The following is a 16733-nucleotide window of genomic DNA, read 5'->3' on the forward strand; positions in this document are numbered from 1 at the left end:
TATTGTACATTTAACCAGGTTGTGCTTGTGGGTACTTTGCATTTGTACTTGTGCACATGTGCAAAAGACAAAGATCGGCTTCTGGTGCCATTCCCCGGGAGCTATTCACCATGTTGTTTAAGACAGGTCTCTCCCTGGGACCCGGGGCTCACTGATTGGGCTAGGCTGGCTGGCTGTCCAGCAGGTCTCCAGAAATCCTATCTGTGCCTTGTCAGCACCAGCGCACCAGCTTTGTCCGTGGGTCCTAGGGATCGAACTCAAGACCACAAGCCTGCATAACAGGCACTTTATCAGCTAACAGCTGTCCCCCTAGCTAGCCCCTCTATCCAGTCTTGAATTACAGCAGATGACAGCTAGTTTTCCCCTTTACTCAGCCCTGGATATAAGCCATTTTTAAACATCATTAAGCCACAACTGCAGAAGCTCAGTGAGATAACAGAAGAACTGGTCCAGCCTGACACCTTCCAGCCAGTAACAGTGGGTAAGACTCCTGAACAGACCAGTCCCCGGGCAGAGGAGAGCAGAGGCTCTTGCAGCCATGGGAGCATCTCTCAGAGTGAGCCTGGGAGTAACAACGTGGTCAGCCGGAAAGAAGAGGACACAACACAGGCAGATGAGGAGGAGCCACTTCAGGATGGGGCTTATGACTGTTCTGTGTCCTGACAACAGTGAGCATGGCACAGTGGGCAGTATTAGTCACAGCAATGTGCAACTGAGTACATTGCGACCTGCTGAATGATTTAACAGGTAAAAAAGAACTTGGGTCAGAACTCTTTCATAAAGTATTATAATTTAATGAACTCTTCCTCTAAATCTCTTTGACTCCTTACAAAAAAAAAGTGTGGTATCAAAGCATCTTTCATAAGAAAAATTTAAGCTGCAATAGAAAGTAATGAACAGTATATAGATGCACACATAGAATATTTTGATTTTATTTACAACAGATTGGTAGTTGTAGGGATTATTCATAACAGTAGGGATTCTTTTGCCCCAAGTGAGCTTACTTTTTCCACTACTTATAGCTTATATATTTTCTGGTTTAGTGTGTGTCTAGAGTGGTTCTGTTTTTGTGGGGTGGGTTGTTTGTTTTTAACTTTCTTTTAAATAAGTGTTAAGGTGCTTGCTGTAGCTTATCAGGTAACTGAGCTACTTGTTTGCTTCCTTGTATAGAGTCAGCGGGACTCTGATTGGTCCTTTGAATCCTACTCTTGCACAGTGTGGGTCAGTGGACAGAGACCCTTTGGCTTTGTACTCTGTTGACTAGCAGTCCCGAATGATGGAAGCTATTTACCTGTGAGTTAATGTGCCTGTTTTAGCAAGCTTTAATTCCTACTAGATCAACGTGGGCAGAGGGTGAGGGGATTCTTATCAATTATGCTGACACCACTAAATTTTGTATCAAAAGACTGTATCTTTTTGTGAATATTCATGTAAATATACTCAAAGGCACTGTCCATATTTTTAATGCGTGTATTATAATCTGTAAGGTTTTACGCTGGCTTCTGCATGACTATACTCACTCTTGGAATAAAGACAAGACTTTCTTCTTTCCAAAATGAGCAGTTGTCATAGAGGGAGACAGGCTTGTTGGCCCAGCTGTAAAGTAGTAGTCATCCCACTGATCATGAGGTGGAACAGGTTTTGTGCAAATTAATGTAGTTTCTTATTTATTGCTTTTGTAAATTGAATAAAAATGGGCTTTTATGTAAATAGACTGTGGGATCCTATATTATCAGCTACTAAAAATTAGTTTGTAAATTCTTTATTATAAAGTTTAAAAATATTTTATGTATTTCTAGACATGACTTAAATTTTAGTTTTTCATACATTATGAAAGCAGAACTACATATTCAGTTGCTTCAGACTAAACACATACCTACCACATGTAATTCTAATTATTAATAACAGTATTAATTTAGATAGCTTATTTGTACTGTGCAATTGAACAAGGAATGCAATGTTATTTTTTATAAAATCTTGTTTATTTTTATAACAACAATGTATTTGATGTGGACCAAATTCGTACCACCATGTAAAACAGCCTCTCTTCTAATGCAGTTACAGCTTAGCCGTGGAGTGCAGCTCTCTATTCCCGCCTGTTAAACTAAAGAGATAGACGAGGTCCTCTTAGGCAGTGTCCTTTAGAGGAAACCTCAGAATTATTTTGAAATTATTTCAAATTTCACCAACTAGTTAAAATTATTGAATTTAGTAATTACTGTTATTTACTTTCTACATTAGAAATGCAATAATTTTACATAACAAAATTACTGGATGGGTGACACATGTTATTACTGGTACCTGGTCCTTCTGGTGCTATTTTTATTTAAGTCATTGTATCAAACCACCACCTTGTTCTGAATTTTAAAATAGAGAATAAGGTTTCCTATATAAGTAGATGCAGTGCAGCTAAATAAATAAATAAATAAATAAATAAATAAATAAATAAAAGCTAAAATTTCTTCTGTCCCATTCCATTAGGGAAAAAAGCCAGCCATTCTTTTGTATGTAGTCAATTTCTAATGTGAGTATTTAGTTATTAAAACAGTGTACCATAATAAGCAGCAGTGGTCTTTTCAGATGTCTTACCTGAGTGCTGCTGAGTTCATCTAACTTTGGTGGTAGGGGCAGTATTAAGGACGAGCAGAGGGCCTCTCATGCTGACCAAGTGTTCCACGAGTAAGTTAGAGCCCCGCCCCCCCCCCACACACACACACACCGCCTTTTTTGGTTTTGTTTTTTGTTTGTTTGTTTCATTTTTTGGTTTGTTTTGTTTTTTGTTTTTGTTTTTTTTGAGGCAGAGCCTTGCTCAAGCTGAACACCTATTTGTAAGCCTTCCTCAGCTGCCCCAGTAGGTGGGGTTTACTGCATGTGTGGCCATACCCACCCAGTCATCTGACTGCCACCTCACAATCTAAAGCCAGGTCTGAGGTAGCTGATGTTACTCCTATGGTTAGAGCTGGTAACGACTCATGGATAAAATATATAGTGTGTAACTAGTAGAACTAGGAAACACCAAGGCAAGAAATTTGGCAAGTTTAATAAAAAAATATTCTTTGGTTGTTGTATATTTTTTTAAAAATTGTATGTTGCTGCATTGTTTGGTTTAAAACATATCACCTGTGTAAGCCATATCTTTAATGAACCTAAATGTTCAGCATAACTATTTGAAAGTTAATATATATGGTTAAATTTCTTGCTGATACCAAAAGAGATCATTTGGAGATAAACACAACCTTTGCTTGTAATTAAAGTTGCTGCTGCTTCTGTATGTGTGTCCTCCCACCCCACCCCCGGGTAAAGGGTAATAAAACTATTACACAAAAAGTAAACTTCTGTTTACTTATCTCAGGTAAACAGCGAAAAAAGGGGGTTGTATTAAATGCCACAAAAATAAGTCCTACTTCTTATATTCTCCTAAATGAAATAAAGTTCAAACATTTATTTAGAGTATTATGATAGAGTGGGAACATCCAAGTGCCTGATGACTGAATATTGGGACCATTCATCACATGCTCAAGATATAGTGAAGAAATGATGGAAAATTATGCACACCATGTGATCACCAAGCAAACAGAAGTGTACAAGAAACTATGCGTCATCTCTAGTAGGTAGAATTAGAAATTATTTGCACAGTTCCCCATGTCCCTTATATGCTTTGTGGGTCATCTAGACTTTGGGCATTTATTACCGTGGCATCATGTTTTGAACATTTTTCATATATCTACTTTACTTTTTTTAAAAAGCTGAATAATACTGTTTTGTGAGTGTGTTTATTGTCAGTTTAAAGGTTACAGTTTGGGTGTTTGGCTTGAAGTAATTCTGTAAACATTCCACATAGTAATTCTCCCTTACCCTGCCTTGCCCTCGAGAGCTTCAGTTACCCAGTCCAATAAGGGCCAAAAGGAACTAAATATAAAGTACGAACATTAACAGTTTCTCAGTTCTAACTGGCTTTTATTACAGCACGCTGTTGTTATACATGGTTCTTACTGTGCCTAATCCTAACTTTACCACAGGTGTGTATCTACGTAAAAAGTATGATATACCACATCATCCTTGGTTTCAGGAAAACCCACTGAGGGTCTTGGACCATATCCTCAAGGATAAGGAAAGGGATTCAAGGAACGAGGCTTTTCTGTATGGAAGTTTTCAGTTCTCTCCAGAAGTGCAATTGCTGGATTATGATAAAGTGACTATGTCCTTGAGGAAGTACCACGTTCTCTATGCTAAAACCCCTTAGCTGTAAATGAAGGCCCAGCATCTGATACCTACACTTGATGTCAGTGGCTCCCATGGTGTTCCAGCCAAACTAAAAGGTTATTTTTATCTTTGGTTGGTTAGTGATTTTATATATTTTTGAATACTAGGCTTTACCCAAATTTATGCTTAGTATTGTGATTCCCCCTCCTTGTTACTATCTTTTGGAATTTTAGAAGACAGTTTTTCTTTTCTTTTTTGTTTGTTTTGGGTTTTTTGGTTGTTGTTTTGGGGGTTTTGTTTATTGTGTTTTGTTTTTCAAGACAGGGTTTCTCTTCATAAGAGCCTGACTGTCCTGGTCTAATGCTGTAGACCAGGTTGGCCTCAAACTCACAAAGATCCACCTGCTTCCCCCCTCACCCCCACCCACAGTGCTGGAGTTGAAGGCGTGGGCCACTGTGCTAGCTGCAGCATAGCTTCTGGTGCTGATGGGAGCTCAGTTTATTCTCTCCTTGTTGCTTGTGCTTGTGCCACAGCGAGGAAATGACCATTTAACCAAGGCTATAAATATTTACGCCTGAGCTTTATAGTTGTAGCTTAAACATTTAGACATATTTTGAGTTAATTTTTGTATATTTGAGAGACTCTAACTTTTACTCTTTTACATACTGATATTCAATGTTTTGAGTACAGTTTATGAAAAGATTTTTTTTCCCAACTGAACTGTCAAAAAGACTATAATGCGGGTTTTTTATGGACACACTATAAATGTGCAGTCTTACTTCTGGGTGATTCTTGCTTCATAGGAAGCTGTGGAGGTACACGCTCAAGAGACTACATTTATCTCAAGGCTGCTTTGGCTGTTGTAGGACTCCTGTGATGCCGTCTGAATTCAGTGTGCGTACTGCAACTGAGCTCTGTAGAGACGGTCTGCATATGTAAGCAAATCTGTTTGAAGAATTCAGTCCTTTTTAGTACCCTGCTTCCCAGGCCATGAATGTCTCACTCATTTTAGCCCTTTGATTCCTTTCAGCAATGTTTTATACTTTTTTGCCTTTATTCTGTTTCATTCTTCTTGGTATTCTTACTAATGGAATGCTTAATTTCATCTTTGCATTTTTTTGATTTTCTATGTAAATGATCATGTCATTTGCAACCAGATATAATTGTAACTCTGTACTTCAGATCTGGATGTTTTGTCCTTTCTTGCCAGGTTGTCCTGCCTGGAGCCACCAGAATGATGATCAATAGGAGAGGCAATTGTCATTTTGTCTTCTCCCTGTCTTAAGAAGTCTTTTACCATTAAGTATGATGCTCTGGGTTCTCACTGAAGACCTTTACCAGATAGAATCTGGGCTGCGTTTGACTGATAAAATATATAGTGTATACTAACAGAACTAGGAAACACCAAGGCAAGAAATCTGGCATTATGAAAATGATTCTTTGGCTGTTGTACACTTTTTTAAAAGTTTTGTTTTGCTGCATTGTTTTGGTTCAGCATAACTACTTGAAAGTTTATATATATATATATATATATATATATATATATATATAGTTAAATTTCTTTTTTCTTTTTTTAATTTATTATTATTATTATTATTATTATTATCATTATTATTTTGGTTTTTCGAGACAGGGTTTCTCTGTATAGCCCTGGCTGTCCTGGAAGTCACTTTGTAGACCAGGCTAGCCTCAAACTCAGAAATCCACCTGCCTCTGCCTCCCCAGTGCTGGGATTAAAGGCGTGCACCACCACGCCCGGCTCTATAGTTAAATTTCTTGCTGATATCAAAATATCATTTGGAGATAAAAACAACCCCTTTCTCAGAAGAAACCACCTTCTGAAATGGTCATAGGATTGTTTATTGTTTGTGTGGTCCATTTCACTGACCCCACTTGGTCAGGATATTGGATTACATAAATTCTCAATAAATTTTGCAATCAAATGTGGTTTTTTTTTTTTTTTAAGTTCAATATACTGAGGCATGTGTGCATTGTGACTTTATTGGCCCTAAAATGAGAAGAACAAAAATGAAAAAACACCTTGAACTGCTGTGACAGAATCTCCTCAGAAAACAAAAAGAGCCAGGGAAAAGGCTAGGGGCTCCGTCAGGTGTCAGCCTTCCTGTGGGTGGCGAGAAGTCCCTGTTCGTCACAGGCTGCAGTGTAGCTTCTCTGCCTGCTCTTATCCCTAACCACAGTTGTAAAGAAAAGCTTCCTGTTGTGACGTCCTCTCTCAGTGGAGAAGATTTAAACCTAAATATACTCAGGATTTTACCATTTGCTAAACAGGTTCTTTTTATTTCTCTGAAATTCAGATGCAGTTTCATTCCAGGTAAAAAGATTCCAGGTGAAGTGAGCATTTCTATCTTGAATTCTTTGCTTATACCACTTATTAAAACAGCAGTAATACTCAAGCTATATAGAGCATTTTAAAGATAGTACACACACACACACACACGAGAGAGAGAGAGAGAGACAGACAGACAGACAGACAGACAGACAGACAGACAGACAGACAGACAGACAGACAATAGAGATATAAAATAGCCTTGAAATATAGAGATAGAATAAAAAGCAGTTGTAAAAGATCCATTTTTTCCAACCAGTATGTTAAAAAGTTTATTTCAGTAACATTATAAGGCAACAATTAACCCTCAACAAGTCAGCAAAGAAGTGAAAACAAGATGGACAGACGTGTTCTTCCACAGCTTCCTGAGTCACCTAGGCTGGCTTGTGGTCTAATCTCTTTCACAGCAAAACCGGGGTTGGGTTGGGGGGAATCTCAGACATTTAGGTACAGCTGCTAAACTGGAAACACTGTGTACAACGATCTTTCTTAAAAATTAAGAACTGTGAAATCAGTTCTTTATACTTCTTCCTAATGTGCTACTTATGTTTATACTCTTTTGGGGGGAATGCATTACTTAGACCTTCAAACTATCTTTTGAGAAGTGAATTACACAAGTGATCAGATAACCTTTAAAGGTAGGAGGCTAGTGATAACTACAGAGTGTGCTTTTTAAAGCCATGAATACTGCATGTAATTGCTTGACCATTTCTGGCCTTTAAGCATGCCCTGAACTGAACATCTTGTTAGTGGTTGCATAATAGTGTTAGAGAAAATCAAAATCGTTTGCATAGAGAAACAACCCAAAGACAGAAAGAAAACCATGATTGGTTACACTGAAAAGGCACCTGCCAAAGGGCAGGAAATAGAGAGCAGCGTCCTGGTCCCTGTGTACCTCCTCAGCAGGACATGTTTCTCTCCGCCCCCATAATTTCTAGTCATCAGTTTCAGATTAACAGGCACAGAACATAAGCCTGTATTTTGAAATTCATTGAGCTATCAGTACTGTTACTCAGCTGTAGTTCTCTACAAGCTAGACATAAACCCTCAACCCTTTAAGTACTACCTGACAGATAATACATACACAGCAGGAGCCAGACACTTGAAGCACTGTTGAGATAAGATTTCTATGAGTCCAGCAAAAAAGTGACTCCACTTTACAGTGTCACCACTTGTGGCAGTCAGCATGTTACTGTCAGCTCCAGCCGCAGCCCTAATGTCTGCATGGGCCCAGGTTTTTAAGGCGTTAGAGATTAGGCAGGCAATACAAGGAACACGATTAAGAAACTGACACATACCACACGAGCAATTTTCAGAAGCTCTTCTGCAGTGCACACGTAACTATGCTCTTGTTGACATTCAGACCGTTCTGAGGGCCACTCTGAGAGGTGCCTTCCTGTTCTCACCTGACAAGGATATTGTTTGTTTTGGCCTTACTATGGCTTTTCTTTCAACTATATTTTGGGTCATGCTTGTTGGCTAACTCAAATTTTGTCTTTATATATTTACTACTGTAAAATTAGAATAATTTACTATTCATCTCATCCTCTGTCACCGATGGAACCTAGAGATGCCACAAGAGCCACTGCCATGACATACCTAACAAGCTATATCCCTGTTCTCAAAATGAAAAGCACCATTAAGTCTTACTGCTGGCCTTATGCGGGATCTGAAAATTAGCAAATACAGGTGTAGTTGTCTCACTCCTGTATAAGCTACAACCTCAACATTAGGACAGCCAGTTCTCACTGACGGCAAGTTAAGAGAACTTAGTCACCTGCTAGAAAACAGAAAACCCAATGCAGCAATAAAGAATTTGTGCTAAAGGAGTAATCTTATATATAACAGAATAAATATTATAAACTCCCCAGTCCTCCCAGCCCTCCTCCTCTTCCACCTCAGCAGCTATGCTGGCAATTCAGTGCTCTGGGGAAGAAGTTTTAAGTTATGTGCTTGCACAAATCAAGCAACCCATGAAATGTAAGAAGAAAGTGTAGCTGAAGAAATGTTCTCTTCCCCAGGTAACGACAGGAACCTGTTGGAGGGAAAAGCAGATACTGAATGCTACTCACGAGTCAGGCCTAGATCTCTGCATCAGGGCTTAGACTTCAGAACAGACAAAAAACCTGACCGGCTGCCTGAAGAAACAGCGCTCCGGCATCTAAGGTGCTGCAGCGACTTCCGCCTTTGTAGCATTTACTTCCCAGTACTATAGTTGTAGTGTACAGAGAGGGATCTTATCCACCACCCACTGGCAAGTGGACTTGCCTATTTCATTAACAGTGGTCTAAGTGCCTACATCTTTCTTGATCCTCACAGGAAAGCTACTCAAGTGGCATGCTGCTGAGTCCTTAGTCATGAGTGACATGATTGGCAATATCCACATGTGCTTAGGTGTCAGAAAACAGGAAGTTTCAACCAGCATGGCCAGGTATCACTGTCCCCAAGTTTAACCCATATAGTACTTGGCCCTGAAGAGTATTATTCCAAAAGTTCTTTGAACATATGCTCAGTAGAATTCATTGACTTGTATTACAAACATCCTTGTACCACGGGAGAGAAACTATCCCATGCAGTGTCCAGGGGACACGTACTCAAAGTCCATCCACGGGATTAAAACACAAAGAGACTGTAGGTGGAAACCCACGCTGAGGGAAAGGACCAGTCTGGGAACTTCTTCTTCAGAGCATCCAGCTGAGAGGATCTCTTGTTTTCCCCTGATAGATAGTGGGCAGCAATGGCCACAGTCACCATTCCTTCTGGCTGTTCTTCTGAGACCTGCTGGAGAAAAATCAGTTAGTTCTCTGAAGCCACAACCCTGATCTCCAAGGTTGTTACGTACTGTCTGGGCGCCTGGGGATCCCACCTGCACTTCTATCCAGAACTGCCATGCAGAAGCCTGCAGTCCGTGGGAATAAAACACAAAGTAGTCCCCTCCTCTGCTTGTGACTGGGATGCCGTTGCCAAGAGACCACTGGGAAAGTGTTGATCCTTTGTGGGTTCGAACATAGAAAGACATATGGCTTGGTCCTGTAAGAGGAACATTTAAGTCAATGAGCAGTGACAATACCGTTAAGATTCATCTGTGATGACTATAGATGGGCTCTTTACAAATCTCAAGGAGGTTAACAGTTTGGACAAGGTGAAGGAAGTAAGGAGAGAACAGTAAGGGCAGAATCTAAATGAGAAAGGTAACTTGGTAACTACTGATATAATTTACCTTATCTCCAGCCCTGCCCCACCACCAGAACTGGTTGCAGGAAGAGTGTAAAGGTAATCTGCCTGTAGTGAGTTCCTTAAGATTCTCAGTGTTTGGAGGAGGGAAACTGATCAACCAGACTCAAATCCACTATTGACATGTTATCAGAAAATGTCAAGGTACTACGGTCTAGCCAAATATACAAAAAACCATCAGATTTTCACATTACCTATTAGCTTTATACAAAAGACCCAAAATGCTCTGCTAAGACATCCAGTCATTAAGCTGGAGAAATGGCTCAGCAGTTAAAGAGAATTGACTGCTCTTCCAGAGGTCCCAGCAACCACATGGTGGATCACAACCATCTGTGGTAGGATCTGAGATCTTCTGGTGTGTCTGAAGACATAAACTACAACATACTCGTGTACATAGAATAAATAAATAAATCTTTAAAGAAGTAGTAGTAGAAGTAGTCTAGTCATTCTGCAAGCATTGTGTTTTCTTAAGGTGGGAAGTAACAATCAAATGTAAATGAGCTGGCAGAATTGTTGGGGAAAGCCTAGGACAAGACTTACAAGGACATCACTAGTTGGGATCTGCAAGAGCTACTAGTTTTAAACATGGAAAGGTGAACAGAATGTAGCAAGAAAAGAAAATCTTTGGAACAGTGCAGATCTGTTTGATAACAAACTATCTAACACTAAGACTTTCAGTAAGGTTTCTTAAAAGTCATAACTGGGCCGGGCAGTGGTGGCGCATGCCTTTAGTCCCAGCATTGGAGAGGCAGAGGCCAATCCATCTCTAACCTCCAGGACAGCCAGGTGACATAGCACCAGGTGCTCTTTTTTTTTTTTTTTTTTTTTTTTTTTTTTTTTNACGGGAAGGCTACTGACTAATGTGTGTCAGTTTTGCAAAGTGCAACCTTTTGTTTGTTTGTTTGTTTTTCTTTGTTTGATTTTCGAGATAGGGTTTCTCTGTGTAGCCCTGGCTGTCCTGGAATTCACTCTGTAGACCANGCTGGCCTCGAACTCAGAAATCCGCCTGCCTCTGCCTCCCAAGTGCTGGGATTAAAGGCATTCGCCACCACGCCCGGCTAGCACCAGGTGCTCTTAATAGCAATGCCACCAAATGCTGCCTGAAACACACTGGCTCTAATTCACTAGTCATTTATACTGTCCATGGAAAATTTTATTCTCTTACAGAAACATAATAGTCATACACTGTAAATACCAAATCTCAGTATCTGTGGACTGGGATGTGTTAGACTTTATTTCCAGCCTTGCTGTCTGAGCTCCTGAGTTTCATTTAGAGTTGTTACATGAGTCCTGTCTTGGGACTAAGACAAAGTTTACAATTTCTGAAATGACTCTAAAAATACTTCTGCCATTTTGTACTACATATTTACTCAGATATGCTATAAATTTACTCAGAGTGGAACTCTCAGCACCAATGATTATAAAGTCAAAGAATTGATTAGCTTTTGAAAATACAGAAGGCACTCTAACACCTATACTAGGGAGTACTCGGGTGTCGTTCCTTACGTAAAACAGCATGTAAGCAGCCTTTGTCTTTAATAACCAGTCAAATGTGTACAACAAAGAACTGTTTCAAAATCAATTTCTCTGATTTATCAGTAAGTGTTTGATTTGTACACCTATTTATAGCCCCAGAGCCAAATATAAAATTTGAATACTGCCTAAGCAGTATTCAAAAGGAAATTTACAGCACCGAATGCATATATTGGGAATAACAACTTAAGTGGGGTAATTTTTTTTTTTTAGCATAGAATAGAATTTATTCAGGGCATGGGAGGGGAGTTAAGAGGGTAGTAGAGGCAGAGGGAAGAAGAGAGTAGAGAAGTAGAGGCCAGCCATGACCATGTGTGGGGGGGGGGGGGAAAGAGGGCAAGAGGCAAGAGAGAGAAGCAAGAATAAGAGAGAGAGCTAAGTGGGGTAATTTAAGCTTCCACTTTAGTAGACACAGAAAGGAAGAGAAACTTAAACAGTAGAAAAAGGTGCAATCTAGACTAGAACTCAAAGGAGAGTGAACAGATGCTGAGTGTTAGGGAGAAATGACCAGACTTGACAAGCTTTAAACTGTACTTTCTGCTCAATATGTTTGTGGTTGTGAAACTGTTCTAAGCAATAAAACATAGGAGATTTTCTTAAAGAAGTAACTTTCAGCCACTATTAGAAATACTGTAATGTACAAGGTGTGACAGTGCATGGTTCCAGCACTCCAGCAGGCAGGCAGGCTAAGGCAGGAAGACCATGATCACAGGTCAGCTTGGGCTCTGGAGTGAGACACCTGAATTGGTCAATTGGTAAGTAAGGTTTCTCTGATATGTTGTGTGGGAAGACATATGGCCACCAACTGAAAGGCATGAGACGTGACGTGAGAAGGACACTGGCTCACCTGTTGCTTCAAAGGTCAACTTTATCGAATCCCATGGCATCTTCTCTTTGGATACAAGTCTGAAATGAGCAGGATTTCTTGGAGAAATCTCTGGAGCTGGAAGATACCAGTTTTTCCTATTGGAAAGATAGTGTGACTATTTAGGATGCTTTAGTAACTAACAGTAAATTCTTCACTCACAGAATGGTTCAGAACACCCAAAGGGGTTTGAGAAATGCTTGATGAAATGATAAATGAGGCCAGGTCCTCTGCTGGCCAGGTTGTTAACAAATCCCTCAACAGTTAACAAGTCCTCCTTCCCGAGGACCCAGATTCAGTTCGAAGCATCCATGTGCCAGCTCACAGCCACCTGTGACTCCAGAGCCAGAGATTGAGCACTCTCTTCTAGCCTCCAAAGGCACAGGGCAGACACACTGTGCACGTAAACGATAAATCCTTTTAAAGACGGGAACTGCCCAGGCAGTTCCGCTGCCTATCCTATTCCTCTGATGAATACTGAAATGCCAGCTGTCTGAGTATCTCAGCTGTGAGGAAGCCGTAACTGTTGTATTAGCCAGGAGCATAGCCCTTTCTAACTGCTACTCAAGTTTCTTGAAGAGAGACTTTCTTAAGTTTAAAATAGCAAACTATGCTCCTGTCATTATCTGACTAAAGAAATGGAAATTTTATGGGAATATAGAAACATTACAAACAGCGCCTGACTGAGTTAAGGTTAAGTTTCACTGAATCCTGACAGTGATAGAATTTGGGAACTAACCCCCAACTTAAGAAAAAGTATGAAAAAAAACAAAAAAGAAAGAAAAAACATGAACCAACCTGATCAGAAAGTGCACTGGAAGATACCAAGGGAAGCCACAGAGTGGGGCATTCTCCTCACAGTGAGCTCGGATTGTATCGTTGATCTCAGGAATGTGAGGTGTTACGTGAGACATTCCAGTATAATCAAACCCATTGATCCATATTCCAGAATCTCTTTTTACTACGCTTCCTTCTAAGTTATGAAAAGTTCTACTCACGTGCTGAAAAGAACAAGACTAATAAGAAAACTGTTCAGCTAGCTTACCCACACTCCTACCCGAATTTAATAAAGATAAAAAGATCATTCCAAGAATTGATTAGAGGGCTGGTGAGATGGCTCAGTGGGTAAGAGCACTGACTGCTCTTCTGAAGGTCCTGAGTTCAAATCCCAGCAACCACATGGTGGCTCACAACCACCCATAAGGAGATCTCATGCCCTCTTCTGGTGCATCTAAAGCCAGCTACAGTACACTTATGTATAATAATAAATAAATCTTTGGGCTGGAGCAAGCAGGCACTGAACGAGCAGAGGTCCTAAAAAATTCAATTCCCAACAACCACATGAAGGCTCACAACAATCTGTACAGCTACAGTACTTACTTACATAAATGAATAATAAAAAAATCTTTTTAAAAAATTGATTAGAAACAGGGAAATAAAAAGGAGACTTAATAATTACTAAGTTACTGTTGGTGGGTTTTTTTCCTTTTAAACAAGATGACAGACATGCAAGTGCCTTTTATTGTAATTCACAACTACAGTTGAATGCATACTTAAAATATATATAAGACTCGATCAGGGACAGTGTATGTGTTTATAGTCTCAATTACAAGACTGAAGTGGAGAGTCATGTGAGCACAGAGCTAAGGCAAGGCAAGTCTAGGCAATACTGTAAGAGAATGTCTCAAAACCAAAACAGGAGCTACAGAGATGGTTCAGTGGTTAAGAACATGTACTGCTGCTCTTCCAGAAAGCTCTGGTTCAGTTCCCAGCCCCCACATCAGGTGGCTCCTAACAACTTATAACTCCAGCTCCGGGGAACAGATGCCTGCTTTTAATCAGCCTACAGATATTTATGCCATTTGTAGTTTTAAATGGTCATGGCTTCCAGATTATACACATGCATATTTTATATACATACATATATTATGGAAAGTGTGTCTAAGAAATCAGAATGCCCACTGACGGTCGGTCGGTATCCCTTGCTACTTTGTACACAAATCTAAACCAAGTAAATTATGTCAACAGCAGAAAAGTCAGTTTTCCTGTTCACTGGTGAAGCTCAAAACCCACAAGGCACTTCTCAACTGAATCTCACTGCTTCTGAAGAGCCTCCCTTACCTGAAGAAACACTCTCTTTGGCTTTGGACTCTCAGGATTAGAGCTGTATGGGAAAAAGGCTCCACTGCAGACAAGGAGGAAGGTGACCGCGCACACCAGTATTAGAGTCAGAATGGTTTTCTTTGTGCTGTTCACAAGGTAGATGAAGGTAATCTAAACACAAGCACAGACACAAATTACGAATTCATGACATTGGTGGAGAGGTTTCCCATGACATTTTTTAGTAGGTGTTGTCTAGAACACAATAAAGAAAAGCTAGCAGCCTATGTGATGTGCAGTGAAACCCAGGAGACAAAGCAGCGATTCCTCAGGTGTGCCCATCCTAAGTGAGAGCCTAGAAAGTGACAGATGGCTTCAGCAGGCCAGGACAGCACTTCCTGACAGTGGGCAAAAAGCAGAGGGAGACAGGAAACACTGCACAGCAATCCTGTGTTCAGATGTCCGAGGAGGAAGGACGGGAACCTATTAGCAGCCAGCCACTGCCCTGTGTGCTTCAGTGGCCCGTAGTGGCCAGCCCTGCACAGCAGACACCACAGAACTGAGTCTAACCAATGACAGTAAAGCTGCCAAACTCTCAAAGGTAAGGTTTTATGCCTAAGCATGTGTTTCAATGAAATTCAGATTCCACCTCTAGTGTTTTACAACATACTAATAAGAGCTGGAGGCATGTAGACTAGTTGTTAGAGGGACCCTGTACAAGTTGCATTTGAGAAAAAACTGCACTGTGAAACAGTACTGTCCTTTTAGGTTAATCGCTGTGAACACTAAACAATGAATCTGAGCTTAGAGCAGCAAACACGAAAGGCTCAGTTGGAAGGGTCGCATCCCGAAAAGCCCATGAGAGATGCTCAGCTCTTTTTATTGTAACTAAATCAGCAAACTAAGAGACAAACCACATACACAAAGCACATTCCCAGTCCCCTCGGTTTTGAGGAGCTACCTGAAAGCACTCCTGCTTGTGTCTCTTCATCTTCCTGCTTACTAACCCTAAGCTCATGGAGTACACAAATGTGAAGATAGTCTCAATGAGAGGAATTGTTTTTTAAAAAAGCAAAAATATCAAAGTTTATGCAAAGTTGTCTCCTCTTATATAATGTTCCCGTATCCTTTCCTGAGAAATTTCAACCAAACAGTACTATTCTTGGATGAAAGATCTTATCTTGTTAGGAAATAAACACCCCAGGATTTAAGGTGGTGAGACAGCAAAACAACTTGTAACCCTATTTGTTCCTCTAGCAAATGGTCATAATGCTCAAAATGTTTCAACTCTCCCACCAAGTAATGAGCTTCAACTAATGACATGCTGGTAAATTTGGACATACAGCAGCTGTATGATAGAGTTCAAGGAAAGGAAATAGATGAAAATTAATATATTTTAGCAATATATATTAAATTATAAATATATAACTTGAAAATAAATAAATCTTTACTATAATACTGTAGTTCTGGCACACCCAAGCTAGCTACTGCCAAAACTGTCCTAAAATCCAACTTTAAACTACCATTTCCTATTGAAGTTCCCTCTTCTCCAAACTGTAAGGCTCAGCTCCTGGGAAGTTATAAATGGGCTCACAGAATGAAGATGGAGTGGCCGTAAAGTGACAGTGTGCTTGGTTCTACAGTTAGGCACCTTTACAGGTGTACCCTGTCTTAGATGTATCTTATATCACTCTTAAGATCTTGGGTGAGTACAGAATCAAATGAAGAAGCTAAGCACGGTAGCACAATCCTACATTCCAGCACTTGGTAAGTAGAGGCCAGAAGATCAGGAGTTCAAAGTCATCTTCCAAATGTTTAAGGCTAGCCTGGGCCATGTGAGACCTTGTCTCAAATCACTAAAACTAATGAGAATGGAACTGGGAAGTTGGCTCCATAGGTATGAGCACTTCCTGTGCACACATGAGGACTTCAGTTTAAATTCCCATCCATGGAAAAGCCAAGAATGGCAGTTCAAGCCCCCAGAACTGGGGTAGAGACAGGCAGATCCTAGGAGCTCTCAGGTTTGCTAGCATAGCTGAAAGGTTCTGTGAGAGGTGCTCTCTCAAGGAAATAGGTCAGGCATGGTAAGGAAGGTACCTGATGTCATCCTGTGCCCTCAGAGTGCACATGCACCTAGCTGTTTCTTGCCAAGTCTCCTGATCCCATGCCTATTATCAGGCCTATTTTGGCTCTCAGCATGTCATTATAACCATGATACCCAACAAAGAATAACTCCAAAAAGTGTGATAGCTTCTCACTTAACAAGAATGTTAATGGTTTTTTTTAAACATATTTAATAAAGCCTCAGTGACTACAAGACGTGTTCTGAGATAAAGATTCTAGTTCAGGGGCCTGGTGAGATGGCTCAGCAGGCAAGAGCACCTGACTACTCTTCTGAAGGTCCTGAGTTCAAATCCCAGCAACCACATGGTGGCTCACAACCATCCGTAA

The 16733-nt window shown here is 40.4% G+C and overlaps 2 protein-coding genes across 4 annotated transcripts in view; one reads left to right on the forward strand and one right to left on the reverse strand.

Moving 5' to 3' along the window:
• Window positions 1–1792, forward strand: part of Ric1 (RIC1 homolog, RAB6A GEF complex partner 1) — an 84579-nt gene extending 82787 nt beyond the window's left edge. The window contains exon 26 of one of the 2 annotated variants that reach the window (XM_021192608.1): window positions 375–1792. In XM_021192608.1, coding sequence (XP_021048267.1) covers window positions 375–663 — 289 coding nt within the window. In that variant the 3' untranslated portion in view covers window positions 664–1792. The remainder of the gene's footprint in view (window positions 1–374) is intronic. The other variant, XM_029535354.1, reaches the window with a different exon arrangement.
• A 5001-nt stretch (window positions 1793–6793) lies between these two features.
• Ermp1 (endoplasmic reticulum metallopeptidase 1) overlaps window positions 6794–16733 on the reverse strand; it is a 59785-nt gene continuing 49845 nt past the window's right edge. For both annotated transcript variants that reach the window (XM_029537236.1, XM_021192689.2), the window contains exons 11-15: window positions 14304–14456; window positions 12981–13183; window positions 12165–12280; window positions 9417–9580; window positions 6794–9328 (exon numbers count right to left, since the gene is read on the reverse strand). In XM_029537236.1, coding sequence (XP_029393096.1) covers window positions 9164–9328; window positions 9417–9580; window positions 12165–12280; window positions 12981–13183; window positions 14304–14456 — 801 coding nt within the window. In that variant the 3' untranslated portion in view covers window positions 6794–9163. The remainder of the gene's footprint in view (window positions 9329–9416; window positions 9581–12164; window positions 12281–12980; window positions 13184–14303; window positions 14457–16733) is intronic.

The sequence above is a fragment of the Mus pahari genome, chromosome 1 (assembly GCF_900095145.1).
Source record: "Mus pahari chromosome 1, PAHARI_EIJ_v1.1, whole genome shotgun sequence".
Lineage (NCBI taxonomy): Eukaryota > Metazoa > Chordata > Mammalia > Rodentia > Muridae > Mus > Mus pahari.